This window comes from Propithecus coquereli, unplaced genomic scaffold (genome assembly GCF_000956105.1).
Source record: "Propithecus coquereli isolate 6110/MARCELLA unplaced genomic scaffold, Pcoq_1.0 Scaffold67, whole genome shotgun sequence".
Taxonomy (NCBI): domain Eukaryota; kingdom Metazoa; phylum Chordata; class Mammalia; order Primates; family Indriidae; genus Propithecus; species Propithecus coquereli.
Window position 1 is genome coordinate 1,073,327 of NW_012152729.1, and position 25,352 is coordinate 1,098,678.

General features: G+C 46.4%; 1 protein-coding gene across 1 annotated transcript in view; it reads right to left on the reverse strand.

Moving 5' to 3' along the window:
* Positions 1-871: 871 nt before the first annotated feature.
* Positions 872-25,352, reverse strand: part of ZFHX3 (zinc finger homeobox 3) — a 229,163-nt gene continuing 204,682 nt past the window's right edge. The window contains exons 6-10 of the mRNA XM_012660616.1: positions 23,379-23,512; positions 23,034-23,234; positions 13,346-13,448; positions 6,344-11,776; positions 872-2,639 (exon numbers count right to left, since the gene is read on the reverse strand). Of these exons, the coding sequence (XP_012516070.1) occupies positions 976-2,639; positions 6,344-11,776; positions 13,346-13,448; positions 23,034-23,234; positions 23,379-23,512 (7,535 nt within the window). The 3' untranslated portion in view covers positions 872-975. The remainder of the gene's footprint in view (positions 2,640-6,343; positions 11,777-13,345; positions 13,449-23,033; positions 23,235-23,378; positions 23,513-25,352) is intronic.

Sequence of the window (25,352 nt, forward strand, 5' to 3'; positions counted from 1 at the left end):
AAATGAGGAGCTGTCAGCTGGACCATACAAAAAGCTAAATGTACACAAAAGTTTTTTTTTTTCCTTTTAAATCTACCATACCGCTTCAGTTCATTTCCAATGCAACAATCTACTCAACACCAAAAATGGTCATATCTATCATAAATACAGAAAGTCAGTTTTTAAAACTTATTTTTTTTTAAGCTACAAGTCCTCAACACTCTTTGTGTGTGTGGGTTATTTTTTTTTTCTGAAAGTGGGAGTGCTTAACTTTTCCCCGTGAAATTGGCTTCAGCAGAAAAGCTATCCTTAAAAATCCCCAGAAAGCTAAAGCAGTTCACATTGTTTTTCTCGAATACTTTCTGCCCGTTTTTAAATTAACAAAACAAAAAATCTTTTCTGGAACCAAAAAAAAAAAAAAAAAAACCCCAAAAAACAAACTAAAAAATAATATATATATATATAAAACAATGATTCTGAAAACAGAACAAAGTGTGAGCGATTGACCTGAGAATAAAAAGACATTACATTTCTTTTTTTCTTTTAGCAAGCCATTGGTATCTGAATGCTAAGATAGCAAGAAATTTAAAACTGTAACAAGGTGGACTGCTTTCCCATACAGTGCATGCCGGGCTCCTCTGTGCTATCAACATGGGGCGTTTATTGAAAAGGGGCAAATATACAAGGGTTTAAGCTCCAAAGACATTAGGGAGGCCCTGCGGACTTCTGTTTCCCAGACCAATAGTACCTTCAAAAGGACACAATATAACAGGGGCAGGGTTTTTTTTTTTTTTTAATATTAAAAGAAAAGACAAGAATGTAAAAATCACCGGCATAGATAGGTATATGGGAAAACAACCCACGCTTTTTCTTTTTTTTCCTTTTTTTTTTTTTTTTTGGTTAGAAGCTTTGGAATTGCAGTTAGTCTATTTTTGAAATTGGTTTGTTATTAATTTTTGTATTTAAATTCATGTTTGTATTGTTCATCTTCAAAGCTTACAATCTGAAGGTGTCCGTTCCTACACTGGTCAGACCACTGTCCTTGGGGCAGCTGGGGTCTTTGGGACCCTCCACCGGGCTCGCCGGTCCGTCGGACTTTTGGCTGAGATCCGTGTCAGACTCCTCCGAATAGTCGTCTGTTGGCATCGAGGGCTGAACCCCTGAGGTGCTGCATGAACTTGAGGTAACCGTTGAAGATGAGGAGAGAGGAGGAAAAGAAGGGGGCTTCGAGGCCGAAGCCCGGGAGACCACTTGCGGCCAAGACTTCCTGGAGGCGTGGGGGGAAGCAGAGGAGGAGGACGAGGAGGGGGCGGCGGCCGACGGGGGAGGGGGGCTGTCGTTTGAGTGAGCGGCAGACTGCGAGGTAGATGCGGTGCTAGGATCGGGGAAGCAGGCAGAGTGAGGTAATAAACTAGGGTGCTCTTTGGCGTTTCTTGCTGCTCTCGTGATTGTTCTGTGTTTGTGCAAGGCCGACTCGAGATGTTGACTCAGAGCTTCCTCCCCACAGAGCGCGCTCTCGCACGCCAGGCAGTGGTACGAGCCGCCACCGCCGCTGCCGCCGCCGCCGCCGCCACTGCCGCCGCCGGTGGGGACGTGAAGCACCATCTCTTGCAGGTTCACCACAGACTGGCCGAAGAAGCAGAGGGACTTCAGGTGGCTCCTCGCTGCCTCCTCGTCGCCGAAGCCCGCCTGGCACTTGCGGCAGACCAACTTGTACTGCACCTTTGGAACAATGAAGGGGTCGTAGAGGGAGTCCGCACTTTTGCTTTCTGCTTCTGGCTCTTCGGGGGGTTTCGGCAGGACGGGGGACACCTCACGGGGGGCGTTTTTCTGCTCTTCTGGTTTGGGGGATTCTTTGGCAGGGTCTTTGTCTGGGGAAGCAGCCCCCTGGGGGACTGGGGTTTGGCTTGCTTTGGGCTGCTGCTGCTGTACTTTTTGCTGCTGCTGCTGTTGTAGTTGCCGCTGCTGCTGCTGCTGGATCGCCTCCTGCAGACTCTGCTGGTATTGCTGGTACTGCTGCAGTAGAGAGCCCGGAGACAGCCCCATCAGGGCCTGCGACAGTGCAGGGCTGTAGGGGAACAGGCCTTCCATACCATACATAGGCTGCAGGTACCCACTCTGCAGAGCGCCAGGAATCTGGGGGGCGTAATAAGGAGAAAAGCCTGGTACAAAGTAAGGAAGGAACTGGCTCGTGAGCAACGCTGTGGGGTCCGAAGTCAAGGCTGCCTGCAGGGCCTGCAGCTGAGCAGGGTCCACTGCATACTCCATGGCTGGCAGTGGGGCTGAGATCGTGGCTGCAGCCGCCGTGGGGGCCTCTCCTTTCTCCTTCTTGGGGACAGGCAGGGGTTCCCCTTTCCCTTTGTGCGCCTTTTCCTTCTCCTTTACTTTCTCACTGTCTTTGTCCTTGCGTTGCTGCTGGGGCAGGAGCTGTGGCGTGGGTGGCGGCTGGGCTGCTGGCGGCGGGGGAGGCTGCTGCACCTGTGGCTGCTGCTGGGATTGTGGGGGTTGCTGAGGGGCCATCGCCATGGTGGCTTGTGCTGGGGTCGGGGAGTTCAGCGATGCTGAGGACGGTTTATTTGGTAATCCAGATGTGGGGAGGCCAGGGGAAGGAACTGTTGTGCTGGGCAAACCCATCAAGTTCGGCTTAGGAGACGTTAAAGCTGGAAGGAATGGAGATAGAGAAATCACGGGTCAGTTTGGGGTGGTGAAGCTGAAGCTCAAGATATTCACCAGTGTCACAGGCTCGAAGTTTGAGATGTTAAGGTTTAAACCAAGTTTGAGATGTTAAGGTTTAAACCAGAAGGATCCTCTCAAAACCAATGTTTTCAACAGAAAGCTGCCAGGCTCAGGGCTGGATAGCCTTGTATTCTATTAAGGACCCAGTCCTGGGCCAGCTCCCACATTTCCCCTTTTCAGCTAAATAACTTCCAACACCTTCCTGCCCAACATGCCCCACCTGCTAGTTCACATTGGCCAAGCACTCCCAGCTACCATTCACTCCACCCGATGCAATTAGTCTAGAGAATCCCAACTTAGCTGTTTCCAGCTGGGACCCATCAAAGCTTCACAGAAATAGCACAGCCTGACCCCTCCACCCCCAGAAGTTGTCTGGAAAGAGAGGCAACAGAAGACAACGAAAGCAAGAAACCTGGCAAGGCCACGTGAACAAACAAAACAGGCTCTACATGTGTTCCTCTTTTCTGACCTCTGCTGCTGCAGCTGAATGGATGGTTTAGGCGGGCAGACAGAAGAAGATGAATAGGAAAAGGTGGAGGAAGCGCCTGGGAAGAAATAAAAACAATCTATTCTGGGAAAATTGCTCCAGTGCTTTGGCCCAGCTGATGTGCTTGAACAAGTCTGTTGAACAGTGTAACCATCTAGGAATAGGACTCTGGAGAAATGGCCACCTTCTCTTCCTGCCCCTATTTGAATGATATACAGAAAAGTCATGGGGCTGTAAATACTTGAGAAACCAGCCACAGGGGGAGAAGAAAAGCAGTATCAGAAATGGAACAGCTCAAGGTGCTAACACTGTCAATTCCCAAGACACCACAACCTACCCCAAGCACCACTGCTTATGGGTAGCAAAGGTCTCGGTCTCTGTGTCACCAGGCCCACATGGAGTACAGCCCCGCTCTACTACTCGCTGCAAAGGCTTCACCATCACCAGAGCTTAAGATCCTCCCTAACCCACAGCTATCTCCTGGTTTGAGTCTTCTGTGCCAGGGTAATGGAAGAGGGTGTTGCTGCTGATGGTACACTAAGGTTCGGGTGTATTAAGACTAGCAAGGTAGTAGAGAAGGACAGCATGGGCATGATGAAATGCCAAGAAAAGGCAGTAGTCGGGAAGAACTCACAGGCAACAGCTCTCAGAATACCTCTATGTTCACCACAGCCAAGAACCATCACTTTAGAGGACACCAAAATGTAAAAATCAAAAAATCTCCCAGCCCTTCAATATTTCATTTGGACCACCTGCTGCCAGAAAGCTGGCATAGGGGGTTCCATAACGTGACACTGTCCTCGTGAGAAAAAACACTCTGAAGCCTAGACCTGGGTAAAGACTACGTTAATTTCCAGCTACGGTGGCACAGGCTCACTATCAAAACCCTCATATTTTTAGATGAAAAGAACAAGAATGCTACAAGTTGCCAATCTCAGACCAACATCCATTAACGATGGAGAGCCAAGGAAGAAACGTCCTTCAGCATCACATCTTCCAGTTTCCTCAATGCACATAAGAAACCAGAGGAGAAGATGTGACTGACTCTACTCAGAAAAATTTAGTAAGGGCTTGTTGGTCAAATTGTCACAGGCAAGGCAGAGACAAAATGGATTATGGATTCTAAACTTGGGACATGGCTCTGTTTGCCACTAGGCAACAAGCCTGCTCTACATTTTAAGTTTAGGGCCAGAGCCAAAAGCTCACTGGGGCAAGAAAGAAATGTCTAGCAATTTCCCCATCCCCATGGCTTCAGGCTTTTAAGGGAAAGATTCGAGTCAGAAGGCCTTAAAGTGATTTTGTGTATCTACAACTAATGGGCTACATAAGAGATTCAAATTTTAAGAAACATTTTCTGAACCGCTGCTATTTACCGAGCTCTACACTAGCCACACTAGATAGAATATCTCAGTACACTCTTGTCACAATAATTCTGTGGCCTTGGAGTTCTGATTATTTGACATCAGAATCGAGCAACATACTTCATCCTCCTGAGACTTGATGCCACACCTCCAGAGCCAAACTGACCCTGTGTGGATTATGGCCGACACACATGAGGTATATAACTTTGAGCCCATTAATTGACCTCTTGGAACCTCAGCTTTCCACAATAGATGGTTGTAAGGATAAAATGAAAGACCATATGGAAAGAGCTTAGCATTGGGCCTGACATGTAATTGATGCTTAACAAGTACAAGTTCCTTCCCTCCCCTTCCAGATCCAGTGCTCTTGAGAGCTGTGGTACAGTCAGGTGATGGTAACTGGGACACGTCTGGCTGCCTTGGATAATTAAAAGCATTCCTTTCTATCTTAAGTCCACTTTAAGTGGTCAGAACCTGAGTAGCACTAAACATATACCTGTTGACTGACTGGCTCATTTTGGGTGCTGTGGAAGAAGCACATAGCACTGGGAGCCCGGAGGCCTGGGTGGGAGCTCTGGCTCCTACCCTAGCTTGTTGAATGGTCTTGACCTCTCTGGGCCTCAGTTTTCTCATCTGTAAAACAAGGGGAATAGATCAGACATTCTGATTCTACTTTTTTCACATCATTATGATACGTTGGGCCTTCCCAAGCCCCTCTGCCAAGGTCCTGGGCTTCAAGGATAATTCAGTGCCTGGCCACTTTCCATAGTATGTTTCCTGGATTATGTCTAGCTGGCTTTTGCATCATTTTGTGACATTACTTGTCAACACATATAAGCAACAACTTCTATGTCTTAATGCACTTCTTTTTCTTCTTCCCTTTGAATAAGAAACTGGGACCAGGAATGCAGTAGCCTCATGTTCTATGAACCACCATGAAAACTGTAAAACATGGAATTAATTCAACTGGAAACTAGGACTGCTCTGGGAAGCAGCGCTGCTGCTTCAACCCCTGGGAACAAGGACAAATTTTGAAGGCAAGGAGGCTCTCTGAGGGGCTCTCTGCTGGTTAATGCAGGCCATGGGGGGCACCTGCCGACTAAGCCGCACGGGACCCTGGAGGTTAAGGTCCAATTTAGGAAAGATGGCTGGATCCAGAGAAGATGGGTGAGAACACAGAAGGAGAAATGAGAGAGGTACACAGGAAGAATTGCTATAACTCCCTATGAAGTGAGAATAGAAGAGTACTGGGTATATACGATTCTAAATGGGAGGGGTGAGGAAAGGGAGATGGGCAAGAGGAAATGAAGGGGTGGCTGAGGACCCCTAAAATAAGCATTAGTATTTTGGCCTGAAGGACTACCAGAAACACATTGCCTAATACAAGATTCCTGGTCAGTGCCTTCAAGTGGAAAGGCAGTCTTGGTAGAAACCAACACAGCCACTGTTGTTCTGGCTAGAAGAGAACCCCAGCAGTACAGATCTACCACATAAGCACTTCCACACCAGGCCCGGAAGTTCTTCCCTGTAGTACACACCCTGGTTGTGCTACTGAAGATAGGGCAGAAGAGTGGCTTCAGAAGAAACTGTTCCAACCAGGAGGTCCCATCCCTGAACTAGGAAGGCAAAGAACCATGTACATAGCAGCACTAGGGAGACTCAACAAAGGGGAAGACTCCTCTATGCCCAGCACTCAGAGGGTTTGGATGGTAGCCCTGTAACAAAATACTAGCTGGGCAGCTATTTAACCCTGGAAAGAATCACCTAGAGCAGAACCCACCTGTGTTGGATGGAGTAAAGCCTGGCAAAGAGGGGCTGTTGAGGCCAGGGAGCAACACGGGAGGAATACCCTGGAGCGCTGGATATGCTGTAGGAAGGTTAAGGGCCTGAAGAGGGGTGTTGTCAAACATCCCTTGCTGCTGAGCTGCCAGTCCAAGGACCTCATTGGCCTTTTTAATCCGGTCCAACTCTTGTTGAGCCATCAACTGACGTACAGTGGCTGGGTCAAAGTATTCTTTCTCCTTGTCCAACTGGCTTCCAATGGTATCTTTAACTTTGGAGATATGCTGTTGGGAAAAGATATGGTCACGTACAGACAACCGAGCGCTGTACTTGATGCCACACAAAGTGCACTCTGTTTTGGGTCCCTCATAACTCGTTTGGTTTATACCAAAATGCTTGGCCATGCTTAACTTGGACTTCTTTTCTTTTGCTCGGGCGTTCTGGAACCAGACCTGAACAACTCTCTTTGGCAGTCCAATGTCATTTCCCAGGACCTCACACTCTAGCATAGTGGGCGTCCTATAGTCATTAAAGCATGACTTGAGGACCTTCAGCTGCAGATTGGTCATCTGAGTGCGAAAACGTTTCTGCCCAGGCCGATCCCCGCTGTCAGCGGATTTGCCTGCAGATCCACTTGCACCAGGACTCGGGGAGCAGGGGTCTGCAAGGCTTGAGGTTTCACTGTAGTCCACTGTACCTTCATTGTCATATTCCTTGCTATAAAAGCTCGGGGCTGGGCTGACCAGACCAGATGACAACCGATCTTCATACTCGGACATCGCCATCATGGCCGCTTTGGTCAGCCCTTCGCTGGGTGCAGAGGAGGATTTGGTTTCAGTTGCTATTCCCGTCGCACTGTCATTGTCTGCATTGCCCTCATCTCCAGTTGTGGTGTCTGTGATTGCCGTGTTGACGGAGGAACAGTCGTCGTTGTCCAGCTTCGTTTGGTCAAAGTTTAGATTAACTGAGGACATGGAGGGACTTTCAAAGTCTTCAATCCCTTCCACCTTGATGGAGGAAGGGCTCAGAAGAGTTCTGGGAGACAACTCCATGGTTTTACTCACAGGTGAGAGGGGGACACCCTGACCATCACTACTGCTCGGGGGTAGGTGGGAAAAGCTAGTTCCATCAAAAATATCTCCTTTCATCTGGAGTCCCCCGTCGCAGTCTAAGAGCATCGCAGACAGAGTTAGGTTGTAGCCAGCTCTCTTTGCTTCATGCCAGTGACGGGACCGGATGTGAGCCTCAAGGGCAGTCTTGGCTTTGAAGAGTGCTCTGCAAAAAGGGCATCTTCTGTGGGCCTGCGCCGGGCCCACAGCCCGGAACTGTCCTTTCCTTTCCCGAGCTCGGGTGTTCTGAAACCAGACTTGCACCACACGTTTCTTCAAGCCCACCTCGTGCGCGATGTGATCCAGCATCTTTCGAGTTGGATTGGAGTCAAGTAGATACTTTTGGTAGAGAATTTCAAGTTGTTCCGGAGTAATAGTTGTCCTCAAGCGCTTGTCTCTCTGAGGCTCTTCTCCTCCCGTCCCGCTGTCATTTTCGCCAGGGCTTGCGCTGGCCTTTTCCTCCAGCTTCCTCTTCAGGGTGTTCATCGTGGAGGTTGGAGTTGACGGAGAAGTGGCTGAGCTGGCTGGAATCTGAGGGATGGCCCCAGAGAGTAGCTGGCTGGCGAGGAGTGGGTTACTGGGATCGAACAGCATGAAAGGCATATCCAGTGACCTTTCCAGAAACTGGGGGTGGATGAACTGGTTCTGCGCACTCAGGAAGTGGAGTTGCTGATGCTCCTGCCAGTGTTCAAACGATGGAAACGCCAACTTACACTGGTCACACTGGTAGGGGATTAGCTGAGGAGGTAGGTTTGCCAACTGCTGAGGAGTGGATGTGTGGAGGGGCTTGAGGGGCAGGTGGGAGAGCTGGGAAGGGCTGGGGCTCGACTGGGGTAAGGGACACTGAGGAGGCGGGGCTTGAGGAGGCGGCTGTGGCAAGGAAGGCGGGGAAACCAGCTGTGGGAGCTTCTGCTGGGGTGCGCTGGTCTTCTGCTCGGGCTGGTCTTGCTGCTGCAGCTCTGGCTTTGGTTGTCCTTGCTTTTCTTGGGTTTGGTTTGGCTGTGCATTGGGAGGGTCAGCCAGCTTTGGTTTCTCGTCACTCGCCTCCGTTTTTGAATTGAAAGTGGCCAGTTCGTCAGCCTCCGCCGTGAGCTGCAAGAAAGCGGAGGAAGCTGTATTATTGGCTGGTGGTGCTGGGGCGCTGTAAGCCTGTGAGGGCATCGGGGTGCTGCAGGAGGAGCTGGTGGGCGTCAGGATTTCCATAGCATCCATGGAATCCTCATTTTGGCTGTCATCCTGCCCGTCCTCATCCTCATCCTTGTAACACAGCTTCTTCTGGTGCTTGATAAGATCAAAGATGCGCTGAAAGACCAGGCTGCATTTTTTGCACTGGTAGTTCAAGTTGCTCGTTCGAATGTATCTATCATTTGTAAGCTCACGCCGCTCTCCATCTTTGCCCTCGCCCTGATTCTCGTAATTTTTCCTGGCCTTCTGTCGGGCATTCTGAAACCACACCACTATGACTCGGGTTGGAAGGTTCAGTAAATTAGAGAGTTGCTCAAATTCATCATCCTTCGGGTAAGCATTGGCATCAAAGAAGTCCTGCAAGACCCTCAGCTGGTAGTCGGTAAACCTCGTTCTTGAAGACCTCTTGCTTCCCCAGTATTCCTGCTTCTGAGGTTCCGGCGAAGGGGGCCGGGAGTCGATCTTGAGCTCCTCCAGGCTGGTGATGGGAGGATTACTGAAGTTGTAAGGGGAGTCCTTGTTACGCTGCCGCTCTTTGAAGAGTGTGTTCCTGAACCAGTGCTTGATCACTTTCTGAGGCAACCCAGACTTGTCTGCCATCTCTTTGATTTGCTCTTCACTGGGGGAGTTGTTAATGTCAAAATACTGCCGCAGGACTCGGAGCTGGTCATCTGTGATCCTCGTGCGAGGCCTCTTGTTCTGCTGCTGGAGCAGGGTCGGATTGAGCTGATGCTGGTACAGCTGGGCCAGGTCTGCAGGCAGAGGCTCCACAGGTCCAAGCTGAGGGGGCAGCTGAGCTGGCAAGGTCTGCAACGGCATGGTCTGCATCATCAGCGGCGAGAAGATGGGCAGTTCCATGGGCATGGAGAGCTGGGTGAGCGGCACTGATGGCTGGGCCGGTGCAATCGTAGGAGAAGTGATGGGTGGGGCTGAGGCAGGAATGGCTGGGGTGGACACCGGCTGAGGCGGGGCTGCAGGGAGGGCAGGAGGTGGGGGTGGAGGAGGAGGGGGCGGTGGGTCTGGGGTCTGGGGCCTCAGGGGGTACAGTTTATCATAGTGCTCTCTGTACTGTTTGGCAAACCTCTCGAGCTGTTTGAAGGGAAAGTAATTCTGATGAACGTGCTCTTGATGACTCTTTAAAATCAAGATGTTGGAAAACAACTTGCCACAGGAGTCACACTCCAGCTTTTCCAGGTTCTCTCCCTGCTCAGTCTTCCCATTCTTTTTCTGCACCTTCTGCTTGTTCTCATTATACTGAATGACCAGCTCAAAGCCAAAGTTCTCCAGCAAGGCCTTGGTGGCGTTCCCTCTGGCATCCGAGGCGATGCGTGGAGGAAGCATGGAAGGCTCAGAACTACCCCCTGGTGCCAAGTCTTTCTTCTCTTTGGCCTTCAAGGCATCTGGCAGCGATTCCTTTGGTCCTAGGTTGCCCTCTCCCACCTCGGCACTGTCTCTCTCTCGCTGGCTTTCTTTTTCCTTTTCTTTGATGACCGATTTGGTTTTCTTTTCAGGGTGCTGGCTTGGCTGAAGCAGGGCAGAGTGACTCTGGGATAGAGAGAGCTGGCTTTGCTGCTGCTGCTGCTGTTGCAGGATCTGTTGGTGGCTCTGCTGTGGGATCTGAACCTGAGCCTTCAGATCTTCCAGCAGGCCAGGGCCCGTCCCAGTCAGCGTCAGTGCCCCACTGGTCACGGGCAAGCTCACCTCAGGGTTGAGTTGGAACTCAGCACTGGGGATGTAGAAAGGGAAGAGGAGATGCTGCTGCTGTTGCAGCTGCAGCAGGGTCTCGGTGGTCATGGGGAAGTGAGGAAGAAGGGTGGGGTTAAAGAGCTGAGACTGGATCAGCGCAGCCTGCTGCTGTAGCTCCTGCTGCAAGTGAGCTTGAACTTGAGCCTGGGCTTGGGCCAAAGTCTGTGCTTGCTGCTGCTGCTGCTGCTGCTGCCTAGATGCAATCATATCTGCCAGTTTCTTCCGATTGGCCTCCTTGGGCTCTGAAGGAGAAGCAATGGTGGCACTGATGGGATTCCCCAGGGGTGGCATCCCCACACTTTCAGTGGGCACTTGGCTCAGTAAGCTGGAGCTCGGAGCCATGCCAGCACTGCTTGGATTGGTGGTGGTGAAGGTGTTACTGCCACTGGTGCTCACAGGACTTGGTGTGGAGGAGCTCAGGGAGATACCGCTGCTGTTCCCGGTCCCATTGCTACTGCCACTTGCAGCCTCCAGCTTGGCTGCCCGGGCCTTGGTTTGATGCAACACAGACCTCATGTGGATCTCCAGAGTGGAACTCTGGCTATAGGCCACGTTACAAGTGTTACACTTAAAAGGTTTGTTGTCTGGGCTGCTGGTGGGTTCTGGCTGACCAGTTGCTGATTCTTGAAGGGCCCTCTTTAACTTATGCAAGTGGGAGACAGAATTATAGTGCACTAGCAGGATATTTTTTTGAGTGAAAGATTCCTTGCAGACGGTACACTTGTAAGGGCGAGAAGGGTCTAGAAATTTTTCCATGGTGAAATTGGGGCCTTTCCTGAAAGGTAGTGCTCTCTTTGGCTCTGAGCCTGAGTCTTCTTGTACTGACCCAGAGTCACTGCCTGTTGGGCTCTGTTTATCTTCCAAGTCACTCTCTTCCTCCTTGTCTTCCTCAACGATGATGGTGTGGTCCTCAGCCAAGGTGGGGTCTCCCATCGCCAGGAGGTCTCCATTGGCCAGAAGGCCACCATAAAGCTGCTGGATGTCGGCCTCACTCAACTCCAGGTGGCTCGTCTCGAGGTGTTTTTTCAGAGCCTGGAAAGTTCGGAAACTGCGCTGACAAAGACAGCACATAGTGGCAGCTCTGATCACGTGGTACTGAGAATGAAGCTGCAGCTTTTCGATGGTCTTGAAGGCCAGGCTGCACTGGTTGCAGCGGTACTTGTACACATGGCGATCCGACACAGGCAGCTGAGGCCTCTTGGCATGCACCTCATTGAAATGAGTCTGAAGGGCAGCAGAAGTTTTGAAAACCTGGTTGCACCCCTTCTTCCAGCAGAGGAAGCCTGAGTCTTCCCTCACAGAGCCGGGGTCAGCGGGAGAGGGTTTCAAATCTCCGCTGTGCTCGGTGCTTGCAGATGGCAAGATATTCTTTCCCAGATCCTCTGAGGTTTCTGTAAAAAAAAAAAAAAATCAAACCCAAAGATAAAGAAGGCTTTGTTTCAAGGATGGCACCCAGAATAGTCTACCTAGCTAGTCCTCACAAACACAGCATCTGATGATGAGGGAAGTGCCCAACCTGAATGACAGAATCTCTGCAGAGTCTCCTGCTTTCTTTTGTTCCCCCAAGAGAGTACATATTGGAAATACAAAAAGTTTTAATTCATAACAGACCCGTGTCACATCACAGATCTAACAGTCTTTTAAATAGTATTTAATTGCTTGACTCAGAACCCTCAAGTTCTCAAGAACTGGTTTGAAGGTTACTGATCTTAGACTGGATTCCCCTTTAATGTTCATCTTTTATGTAATAAGAATTTAGCACAGTGGATCTGAAGTGTAGAATATGTGAATTAATGCTGCCCTAAGTTGTAGGCAATTTATAAGAACTGTCATCTATTGTTAGAAATTGTGGAATATATATATGTTAAGCATTTTAGTTTCTTGTTGTAGTATGACTCCTGACTGCCATCTTTATTCAATAAGCAACAAACATTCAAGTGGCCAAGTATTAAAATACACTCAAAATTGGGCCGGGCGTGGTGGCTCACGCCTGTAATCCTAGCACTCTGGGAGGCCGAAGCGGGAGGATTGTTTGAGCTCAGCAGTTCAAAACCAGAGCGAGACCCTGTCTCTACTAAAAATATATAGACAAAATTAGCCAGGCATGGTGGTGCATGCCTGTAGTCCCAGCTACTTGGGAGGCTGAGGCAGAAGGATCGCTTGAGCCCAGGAGTGTGAGGTTGCTGTGAGCTAGGATGATGCCACGGCCCTCTAGCCCGGGCAAAAAGAGTGAGACTCTGTCTCAAAAAAAAAAAATACTCTGACCCTTTTTCCGATCATTTGTCCGCTGCCTCATATGGAAAAATCGCAAGGGAGGAGGCTAGGCAGTAGTGGGGCAGAACTCTTCCCAAATTACATCTGAGGTGTTTGTAAGAGGTGAAAGACATAGGACGCCTCACAGAGGTCCAGTGACCCATCTAGCTAGGAACCACTATGTGGCACCAACACCTGCAGCACACCCGTCTAAAATCATGTTCTTTCTTCCAAATGCACCTCTATGCTCCACCTAAGCCAATCTCAGAAGACTCAGAGACAAATGCTGTGCAAAAGCAGCTCCTCAAAAGACAACTAATCCAGTGTCCTTAAAAATTAACCACATGTTCCCCAAGTCCCTAATGATTAAGAAGTCCTCACAGATACAGTGTTTTAATGGCTTAGCATGGTGGGTCTGAGTGTTCACTCCCTAATTGTATACACTATGCAGACATGTGAGTCCACACTAAAATTCTACTGGCTCTCATACAGATTTTCTCTCACTTTAAACCACAGGAATAATATCCAAATACATGCCAAGAACCAGAGTATAAAGCAGCTGATGACAGCACCCCTCATCTCCTGATCAGTTATATTCAGATTTAAGAGTATTGTAAAGAATTCCTGGAACCCCTGCTCTACAAAAATTTGGGCCCAAGATTTCATCGTGATTCAATTCCTAGGGAATCTGAACTAATGATACTAACCAGGCTGCTTTCCTCCCTCTTCCAAATGGGAATTCCCATCTCGATCTGGAACAGCTGCTGGCAGGAACATGCTGCTGGGCATCACCATCTCAGGGGTGGTCACCTGAGGAGTGAGAGGCAGAGAAACAAGGAGTGTCAAATGGAGAGGAAAGACACAAAATAGGAAATGTTTAAAAATTATTTAATAAGCAAAATTAGCCTTCACCAGTGTAAAGCTGTAGGTGTCACTTTTCATAGCTCACTGAAGATTCATGTTTATTAGACAAAGCTCACATCAGTCAAAAGTGTTTCTACGGTTACATTCTGGACATAATTAGCAGTGCACACTTGAAGAATAATCTTATTATTAATATTTTTCCTTTATGCAGAATTTTGACTTTGATCACTGACAATGTTTTGTCATGGGCTGTGAAACTTCTTGTGCAACCAATTAGGTAGATAAGTTGAAAGGCCCACCTTAAGCTGCTGAAAACATAATAAGGGCCCTAATTAAATCATACCTAGTAAAGTACACTGTAATCTTGAAGCAGGGAGCATTGTAGTACTGTTTTCAGGCAAGAGGAGGAGGGAAGAGTGAAGGAAAGGGTAAGAAGAAGAGAACAGAACAAAGGGAAGGCTAAGGACACGCAGTCACATTGGCATATATTCCAGGAAACAACATTTTGTAACCCTTTCTAAGCTGACATCAAGCATTTCTTGTGACTCACTTAAGCCAGGATTTCTTCTGGAGTCTTTGCGTGTGGTATACAACATCAGAGGGCAACTCCGACCAGTGTCCCAACCATAGAGGGTGGCCTGCACAGCGTTCTGCAACAGGGCAGCCCCACCTTGACCACAGCCAATGTTCTGGTGTAGCGATTCCAGAATTAGCCTGGATCCGAATAGCTACAATTTTAGGTCGGATCCTTAGACATTTTTAGACATTTCTCTAGGCTTCCCTGCCAATATGGCCAGAAGCTTGTCTAAACATGTTATCATTTGCCCTATGTTAATGTGATAAGCAGTGTAAGGACAAAAGGTTCTTCATTTAAAAAGAAGCCGTATCCCTATCCCAGCGATAGGATGGGAAGGCTATATGGCAATGGTATCTTCAAATGAATTAGAAATCGTCCCCCATTTGATGACAGCCTGAGAAAGGGACTGACCTACAGGTTACAAGAACAGAAACTGCCATCACCACCAACCTTTCTACATGGTGCCCAGCCCCACTTGGAGACATTATTTTGCCATCAGTCATGACTTTACTGTAATACTACTCTGCTGCAAAGATCGGAACACCTAGATTTCTGTCCAAAATTACATAATATTTTTAATAAATTACTATTTGTAACGATTTGAGGATCCTGGCCTTGCTCAATGTGGCTGCTGACATGTCCAGTAGAATCAGCAGCAATAGGCCCAACAACTAGAGGAAACCGAGAAAACTGCCCCCATGTCTGTCTTTCCCCATTCACATTTAGGGGTATCAGAATCATTTCAGCAACCCACATGCCAATGGCTGTGAAAATTAAGCAACAGGCACTACAGCGAAGCGTTCTGAGAAACCCTGTGTTTACGAAGAGCAGGTGCATGGCAGGTGAACGTGTGACACGGCATTCTTGCTCCCACAGACAGCTGCACGCTCACACACAGCTCATCGGCAGCTGGTTAAGGCTAGCTGCTGCTGAGTCGTTAGGAATGGAGTACAGATTGCCAAACTCATTCCATCTATTTTCTTTTTAATGGAAAGCATTTCTGACCAGTGTGGTTGGGGAGTCCAGCGGGAATCCAAGAAGTGAAAGGTCACCGATTAATTTATAGTCCTCAGCCAAGGGGGGGCACGAGGTTGGGGGTAAAAGGGGGAGAAAGGGAAAGGAAAAAAGACTCCCCCCCACCTCCTTTCTCGGTTGTAGCTGCAGGATCAGTCCTTTCCTGGGATCTTTAGGAATTATGAAAAATGAATCATGAGAAATAAAAAAAAAGCCCTACAGAGTAAAAAAGAATAAAATTATCTAACACCTCAGCTGCACATCATTATAGAAAACTGTGGGCTTTTTATACGCATTACAGTAAGGCAGACATCCCCTCTAACAGACTCAGTACGACGGATCAGTAATTGTTTTCATACACTTTAATTAGAAAAACTCAGATGGCTATGAATAATAATGGAAAAGAGAGACTTTTGCACTTGAAAGGTTGAAGTCAATCAAGTGTGAATGACGGCAAAAAAGAAAAAAAAAAAGACACCAATTCATCAGCCCTCTGTTGTCTCGCTGCGACTTTAATCATAATTCCTGATTGGGATTCAAGAAGGCAGTAAGCAGCGGTTCTTTGTCTGCCTTCACCTTCCATCAATTAACTCTCCCCGAAATATAATCATCAACCTCACATGCTCCTCTGCATCTTAATCTAGTTCTCCAAACCTGTAAGTCTTGCCCCATATGTGTTTAAGTAACTACTTTTATCTACCTGCATCTTCTCATCTGTAGTATTCCCAACCTCTCCCTGGGAAAATAAATGGTTTGCTATCTGAAATTTTAACGGGCAAGAAATCCCCAGGAGGCAAAGAGGAAGATCCCTAAGAGAATCCTAAAGATCTGTAAATTCTGGTGGGGTGTATATGCACATGTCTGAACAGAGGTTGAGGATGGAAGCTGCCTTGCTGCACAGCTACTAGAGGGCCCCATATCAGTTCTCAGATGCTAATGCTCATTCCTCTCTCTCCTACCAGCTTCCAAAGCGTTTCACTCAAAGCTTGCATGCTTTGTCTTAAAGAGCCATAAAGATAATGCTGCCAAAAGAGCTCACCGAGGAGTCCTTCTGCCCATTGGGGAGATGTATTGCAGATTTCCTTCAATACTTGCCTTGGCACCCCCTTTATTTTCCCATCATATCTGACTACCAAACTGAATGGGATTCAGACTGCCTCAGCCATTGTCTCTGATGGACAGTTGAAAGTGGGGATGTTAGTAACTGCGCTGAGCACGTTTCTGCGAAGGCCTTCCCTTTTTGCCAGGAGTATCCGCACACAGTTAGGAGAGAACAAAATCTGGTGACAGCATAACCAGGGCCATTCCAAGTGTGCCCAGACTTTGGAGGCCCTCAAATAACTGGTCCTACCACCAACTTCCCTACATAGCCAAAATACGTGCTTGCTCTCTCTCCCTCCTCTTCCTCTTTCCGCCTGCCCGCCTTCCTACCCCATCCATACCCCTAGCCATGGACTCAAAATCCAAACCGAAAATGTTCTGATATTTGACCAGCTGATAATACACAATCAGCCCAAACACCTACACTTTGTACACTGAGTGTACCGCCCATGTCGATTGATTCTTCTACTAATCTGTACACTGGTAAACATTTAACATAATAAATTATGTCCCACACACACTACTCACTAATGGAGCTAAGAATTAAAAGCCTATTAAAACAAATTTTTAACAAAAAGTAAAACAAGGTTTTTCTGGTTAAGAAAATTCAACTGATTAGAACCATTACTTCCTTGACATTTGGGTCTCTCAAGATTCAGCTGGGCCATGCAAAGGGTACTTCCATGGTAATCTTCTAGATACCACGTTTTCCTTGTACCTTGTTGAGCCAAGTCAACTACTTCCTCCTAGAGTATGCACAGTTGATGGAAATGCAGGAAGAAACTATCAGCTGAGCTGGGGAACTGAAAGTTTGGAAACAAACAGTGGCTCTCCCATCTTCCTAACACGTAAACAGGTCTTGCATATAACAAGAGAAATGTGGAGTTCTACTCCAATGCTGCAACTCTTCCAATATAAGCAGTTCTCATATGTAACAATAGAAGAGTTCCACACTGATGCTAAACATTTTCAGCCTTAAGCAATTCCAAAACAACTCAGTTATTGAGAAGGAATGGCCCTGAGTGACCTTTGCTCATCTATTCATCTGACCACCATTTACTAACAAACATCGTACAGGGTCCTCATGCTGCATACCTGTGAACTGCAGAGAGCAAGACAAGGTGCCTGTCCCCAAAACGCTCACAATCCAGAATAATTAACCTTTCAGAGGTCATAAATGCCTTAGAAAATCTGGAGAGAGGTGCAGACTCCTAGAAAAATACTTTCACAGATAGTATACTGCAGATAATTTCATGAAATCACAGGCTCCCCAGAAGGAAATTCATAGAGTCAAGTGAACTGCCTTGATCTACTCAGAGAATGACACAGGTTCATAAATGCCCAGTTCCAACCTCCTCCTGGCTTGCTTATCATTTTGCATTATCATTAATGCCTTTCAATATTCCACAAGGCGAGTGGACCTAAAGCCCCAAGGACATACCTTTTAGAGCCTGGAGTATGAGATGTGGGACTGGTCCCCACCGTAACATTTGGGAGGGGCTGATATTGATTCTTTCTTGGTAGAAGCTGGAATTACAAGGAACACCCTCCCACCCCCCACCCCTGCAGGTCACAGGTGTGGAATGGCCAAATACAACACCCTGTGCAGCCAAGGTTACACTTTACCAAGTTCTTAAGGTTCATGGAAATTCACCTCTGGAGGCTACCTTCAGACAGGCTGACCTGGGTTAGATCAATGCAACCAACACATTCCATGTGCTGGAAATCAGAGATATTTTCTTGGAAAAAGTGTTGAACCTGTTTTCTTTGAGACTCTTATCCCTACAGTCTTGGTACTGCTCATGTAAGTAGGGCTTCTTTCTGAAAAGCCTGCTTTTCCAAGTGAAAGTGTCAATTTGCCAAGACCTGGACTCCCAAGGAAGCCTTTAATCCTTCACATTTCAGTGAAAGTCAGTAGAATGAAGAACCTCAGACAGAGAAAAGGAAAGGAGACCTCAAGCACAGACCTCCTTGACATAGACCTAGCCAGGCTACACATCCTTGTGAATGAGGTACTGGTTCTGACCAAAACATTTGAGCATGAGGTTAAAACCCAGCCGCTTTAGGGCTGAGCAGTCTGCTCCAGGGAGAGTCCAGTGCTCAGCTCCTCCCCTATACCTAGACAGCTGCTGGGGCCCACTAAGTTTCTGCACATCTCCAGCCAATAAACCAGGGCACTTCTTGGCAGCAGAGCTTGAGAGTTTTGTTTTGCCTTTTTTCCTTTACTGCCTTCTAAATGTGCCAGGCAGAGCACTGAACCATGGGGTCTTAGAAGGCCTAGTTTCTCTCTTTGTCTCATTTCCTTTTTAAAACAGCTTCTGTGTGGTCGTTTATTCGATTTTTTAATACATAAAACACACACAAAAAAACTGCAGGGCCATGTTAACATTTTTTTGGGCCAAAAACAAATGTAGCCCAGAACCAGATTTTAAAAACTGAGAAGAAAGAAAAAGAAGGTGGGTGAGAGAACAGAAAACACATGAACAGTTATACACACACACACGCACACACAGAGAAGAGAGCTGAGAAAGAGAATGAATTGGAGAGAAAAGCTTCATTAGACTCAGAGAGGCAAGCAGTGGCAGTATACCAAGGTCACTCCTAATTTAGACCATCTAATTGGCAAACAGGCTCCAAATGGCTATCATCTCACAGGGCTTGGAATTAATGAAGCCCGATTATTTTCATTACCTTCCTCTGAGATGGAGACAAAGTAAGAGAGCTGATACCCAGGTGGGTGCTACAGCCCTGAGGCCAGTGGCCACCTGAGAGCCCCCGTGTTGGGGGGGCCAGATGACCAGCCTGTCCCAGAGACTCACAGACACATAGGCACACACGGAGTACAGAAGAGTCACAGTCACTGACTGAAAAATCACAGACTACTGCTCCCAAAAGACAGAGAGAGAACTGCAGGCAGTGCAGGGCCAGGAGCATGGAAGGAAAATCTGTGCATGTACAAAACCTACAGAATAATTAGGAACAACCGAGGGGAGAAAAGAAAGGGCTAGAGAAAATGGTGTTCCCAGGCTGCTCAGGAGCCAATCCCCATCTCACTTTGAGGTCATATTTTGTTAAGCGATTAAGGAACAAAGAAAATTTCCCCGTATTAGTGCTTCAAGATCCCAGTGGTGTGTCCTGTCACTTAGAAAGATAGTGATCAATTAGAATAATTTAAGAGTATTGAAATGCATGGTAGGTGGTCTCTCCTATTCTCATGCAGGGGCCAGAAACAGGGGCCCCATGCCCTCAACCTTCCTTCCCGGAGAGATTAGGAAAATAAGGCACAGAGCAAGTGCTCCTACATTCCTTCCACCCATCTGAAATCTCCAGCTTCTCTGTAAATAGGTGAGACTTTGTTAGGTGAAACTGACATTGGGGGCAGTCTGCCCAACCAAGTATGGAGGGGCACTTGTCTCATATACCTTAAGTTTTATAGATTTTCTTCTTTCATATGACATGTTCAAAGACACCCTATGGTGTTCTGTTTCCAATAGGCTGAGTAGAATGAAGTGCTGGGTGCAGTTTCCATAGGGAGGGCCAGCACTGCAATTATTCCTAGTGGAGAATATTTCTCAAGCCCCCTCATCAGTAAAAAGAAGGGGGCCCATGGAAGACATAGATATGAGATGCAGAGCATAAGCAAGCAGCTGTTACCATAGCAACAGACATATTAGACACTGCAGGTTCCTGAAAGCTGTCTGATAAGGTATTATTAAATGAAGCCTCCTCAAAACGCTCTCCGTTTACAACTGAACAGAAAGACATTGTGTAGAAAGTAATCTATTTCTATTTATCAGGGTGGAATTTACTTTTAGTGGGACTGAAACCAAATTCAAGCTAGATGCTGAGACTTTGGACCCAGACATCAAAAAATATTTACCAGAATCTACAGCTGTAGATACCCTGGACATACCTCACGTCTGCCAGGAATCATCTATTTGGGTGATTTTGCCAGCTTTTCCTATTCCACAGCCAACAGAAGCTAACTCAGCCAACCCACTGGGCAAGAAAGAAGATTCACTCCTCTTGCTGCCATTCATCCTAGTCACTCAGGGACAAAGCAGACGTAACTTTCTCTTGCAGGATGAATGACCACAGAACTGGCCATTCCTTAATGATACGGTTTTAGAAAATGGAGCTCTGATTTGAGAAGCATTCCTCATCGTGCCGTTTTCAGCTTCCGGCTCTGATTGGCCATAAACAAACAGATACATCATCAGAAAGCCTAACCAATACTTTCTCAGGGGCCAATTTTCTAGTAAAATTACAGTAAAATATCCTCTAGGGGCATGATTTTAACCACAGGTTCATTACAATCACTTAGTTATAAAATAATTATAAATTCCATTTTAACACCAAACTGTAGGAGGAAGGACATTGGCATCTGTTTTGATTCATCAGGGCAGAGACCAAGATCAGTATTTCAGTCCTCAAACAGGATTCTGGGTTCACCCTGTGGTATGGCCATAAATTCCCTCTAAGCCTGGTTGATCATCTTTTCTTGCTGAACTAAAGGATTAAGGTAGAAACACATCATTTGGCTCAATGCAAGCCATCCTCATGATTGGAAAAACCAACTCGATACTGACGGCCATGCCGTAACTCCATCTGCCCATGGAAAGAGACAGTACAAAATCATCCTTACACATACACCTTTAAATAAAGAGTAAACCCTTCCCACAACTGTGTTTCATTTCGGAATCCATTAACTGTCTCTTGCTGCTACCAAATCGACTTCCTACACATTTCCCACAATTTGCACACTTCTCAGAAATGTCTAGAAAACACCTCCATTGTCTGCTGTGGAAAGATGAGGCCCACAGGGGTTTCTATACAAGGTGCCAAACACAGCTCCTTTAGGGAGTAGCTTCTCCTACATAATTATGTTAGCAGGGGTTCTAGAAGAGAGTTATTAACCAGTTCCACAGATACGATATTCCTTATGCTCCCTGGCATTGTACATACAATTTTGTATTTGTGGACTACTTGGAGGGTCTATGACAGTGGTTATCAAACTTCAGTGTGCACAGAATAGCCCAGTATGGCTGTTGTACAGCTTTCACCAGAGTCTCCATAAAGGTTGAGAATCAGTGCTTACAAAGGTGCTGGTTAGTGGGTAACTTCCAAAAATAATTTAGGGATTGGTACCTCAGCAAACACAGCAGTAATATCCTGCCCTTGAAGACTCTTTGGTAAATGAAGGCAATTCATAATGACCACCAGAAATGTACCTTACTACTGCTGTTATAAAAATATGACAAACAATGGATATTTGAAATATAATTTACACTCTAGTCCCTAGGGATGTAGAAATAAAATTTCTATTGTCTAATGTAAAGCAGTCGTGCAGATTACTATAGGCTCCCAGTTCCTAGACTAGATTTATATTAAACAGCAAAAAAAATCACCTGAGCAAAAGACATATAAGTAAGTAATGAAAATACTTCCCTCCCCACACCTCTTTCTGTTCCTTCAGGCTCCCATGGCTCCAGGCCATCAGCTGGGAAGAAAGATGAGGCCCAGGAAAACCCCCTGTTACCTCCAAGGCTGGTGAGAATGCTGAGGAAACCAGCAACACACAAACCCACCTGTCCACAGGAGGTTTCCTACAAACAATCTTTCCACAATGTTCCCCAGCCTATTCGAAAATACCTATGGAAAGTGAATTTGTACTTGAAAGATCTCGGAAAGGCAACTCATGCTAGGTCACCTTTGAATTTCCCATTGGCTGCTAAAGTTCTCTTGATGCATCATCAATTATATGTTCCTCACAACTAAACATTACTTACAACATTATTCATTAATTTTGCATAACCAGATGGAATAGGAAATGCCTAGAGGTGATATGTCTGTGACCTGCACATTATAACAGAACAGACTACCTCTCTGGGAAGCTTCACATGAAAAGGTAATCAAATTAACTTCTTATGACTCCACTGTTGAAATAATGCTAAGTTAGAGGTAAGAATAATTCTCTTTGGTGGCTTTTCCTCTAGTGATCAGGAAAGGGCTTTCATAGCAGCCCCAGCATAGCTGAAAGCAGGACATTACTACCACCTGTAGTACTTTGAAAAGTTTTCACATTACGATTAGATTTAAATATTTATACTAACCTTTTGGGCCATATTTATAGTGGCCACTAAGAGTCGTGCTTTCAAAACTTGCAGTTGTAGCAACATCATGTTCAAATGCAAAACTCACATTCATGAATCAACATATTATCTCAGATTAACCATTTTCCTCCTTTGAGAATAAAAGTATCCACTTCAGAAACTCCAACATTACAGGCCTACACCTAGAGTTGGAAAATCTGGGTTCAAATCTCAACTCTGCCACTTAAAAATGGCATCAAGTCACTTAACACCGTTGAGCCACAGTTTCCTTATCTGTCAATGGGGCTGTGTCAAACCTTTTTTTTAAAGTTCTTTTTTAAAAAAAAAAAAACAACAACAAAAAAACAGGGATTACTATGAGGATGAAATGAGAAGTAAATGAAGGTAAGAGCAACCTAGACCATGACTTGCTCAATAAAGGTTCGAAGAATCTGAATAATGATTTCTTCATATAAATGGTTAGCTAATCCATGCCTCTGTCTCCTGAAAGGACAAAGGATCATACGGAAAGTTGGGGGACACATATTTAGCACTTTCATCCATAGTCATGCCAAGTCTGAGGCAGGTACAGTAGAACAAAGGTCACAGAATGAGGACGATTTTCTGACACTTCCAACACTACACCGGCTTTCTTGTCCAATGACACAGTATCCTGCCTGTGTTATTGTGTCACCTTTGACCCCTGGAAAAAGAAAAAACAAAGGGTCCTATTGCTGACTGCCTTACCGTCATAATGAGCTTCTCCACGCAGTCAGGTGCCACGCTGTGGAGGTGGGTGAGGTGTAGCTGGAGGTGGATCTTGTTGTTGAGCATGTCCTGGCACAGGGGGCAGCGAAGCATGGGCTGCACCGAGTGCTGTGTCATGGCATGCACCCGAAGCCGGTTGACGTCAGCGTTGCTGTACTTGCAGTAGGGACACTGGTACATCTGTGGGGAACACACCCACCACTCTGGCTGAATCTTCAGTTCCTACCAGCAACTGTGTCTGCCCCAAGTCCACCCACTCAAAAGTTCACTCCCCACCAATGTCTACAACACTCCCCCCACGAGCAGAGCCCCTTCCAGTCTCACCTGCTCCGGCTTGATCTCCTCAGATGTTTTTGGTCGCTTTGAAGAGAGGGGAGACTCTGAGCTACTTGGGAAGGAGATGCGTTTGGAGGTTGCAGGAGAATCTGTTAGCTCCTTCTCTGCTTGGCTGGACGAAGCTAGAAGAAAAAGTGGAAGATGCAATACAGAAACCAGACCAGGCCAGCTCCCAGAGGGTTTGTGTTGGGTGAAACTCAACATTCATTTATAGCACAGGATTTTCTTAAAACACCAAAATTCAAGAAGGATGAACATCCGGACTGACTTATCAAGCATGTTGGAAAAGAAGCAAGTGTTTCTTTTTCTCCCATGAATTTCTGTCACTACTTTAACAACTGAACATTAGGAAAAGAAGGCAAAGAAATGGAATAAAAGGTTCTGGAGATGGATTAAGCTAAATTCAGTCTGTTCTAACTTCCCCCGATCTAGAAACAAGCTGCTGGCTCGTGGGGGGCAGTAGGGCTGAGGGTGGGCGGGAAAGTCTCACCAACTACTTTGCCAAACTGAGTACCAGACACGCTCTGCTTCAGAGATGTAAGAAACCATGTGCTCCCAACTTTATCATCCCAGCTCTTGGAATCACAACGTGGCACATCCCAGGCAATGCGATAAATGTGATCCGAGAAAGGTTCATATGGATATCTGTATACCGCTATGTGAGGAAAAAAATCAAGTTTGGGTTCAGCAGTTTGCTTTTGGGGAAGAAATAATTGAGTGGAACTAGGCAGAGCGTGAATCCAAGTTATAATCTAGCCAATGCTTGAGACACAAAAGTTTATTCAGCGTGGGTGGTAAGAGGGAAAGTTTCTTATCTGCTTGCCCAAACCATGCCTCCACACTCCTCTTGCCCACATCACCAAAAAAACCCAAAATGCTAATTAATGAGGAGAGGCACACGTGGCTTGAGTAGCAAACAGTGGGTACAGAAGTGTTGGTGGAAGGAGTTCTCTAAAGCAAGGTAAGGGACCTGGAAGATTTTGATAAGAAAACAGCTAGGCCAAGGGTTTAACTAGGATGAGCAGGACTCCTCTAGTGTAAACACAAATGCCAACCTGGTTGAATCTGGTTGTTCAAAACCTGGTCAGTATCCAGGAGTCGGCTCTTTCACTTGTTTTGGACGTGGGACTCTGTTTTTTGGAATTTTCCTTAAGACAATTTAAAAAAAAAATCACGAAAATGATAGTAAGAAAATATACACCCATTGCCCTCATCAAAAAATAATGTGACTCAACATTTAGGTTACTGGTCTAGAAAGCCTAATTTTTACTCCTTGATAAAACTGCTTTCTGTCTCACCCTGTCTAGGTATCTAGCATGTATTTCTACTTTATGCTTGGCTTTGAAATTTGTTCTGACATAGACACCAAGATGCTGTCATTACAGATGTGTACTTTAATAAACAATTTTAGAAAATCAATTTTATTCATCAAAATCATAAGGCCACAATATAATTTTGAAAAAAAAATTGCCAAATGCAGGAAATATTCCAGGAAGTTGATGCTCTTCCCAGAATGCACATCTTGTGACCTTTAACCCCAGTATCTTGGTAACCTGGTCTACATAAGTTTGTAGGACATCTATTATTTAAAATGTACAAGGACAAGCATATTACACATAGGCCCCTCCTCCTCCCAACACACACATTCATAACAGTACTTTAATCTGTCTCGAATCGACTTCAAACCCATTTTGCTCTTAATGGGAGTTATTCATTTTCACTTGAAAGGTAATACATGACGGCTGGATATTTAATGTGATGGACTGGCTGCCGATTAACTAGGTGCTGTAACATTCTAAACCAGTTCCCCCATGGCCCACTTCCCATCTCCTGGCCCCCCTCAGACCTGATCCTACAGAACTGCACGTTGCAGGTTTCAGACCCTGCAGTGTGATGGGCCGCAGCCTCAACACTCCCACAGCTGGAGTCTATAATTAACGTTTCAGGGACTTAAGCTCCCTC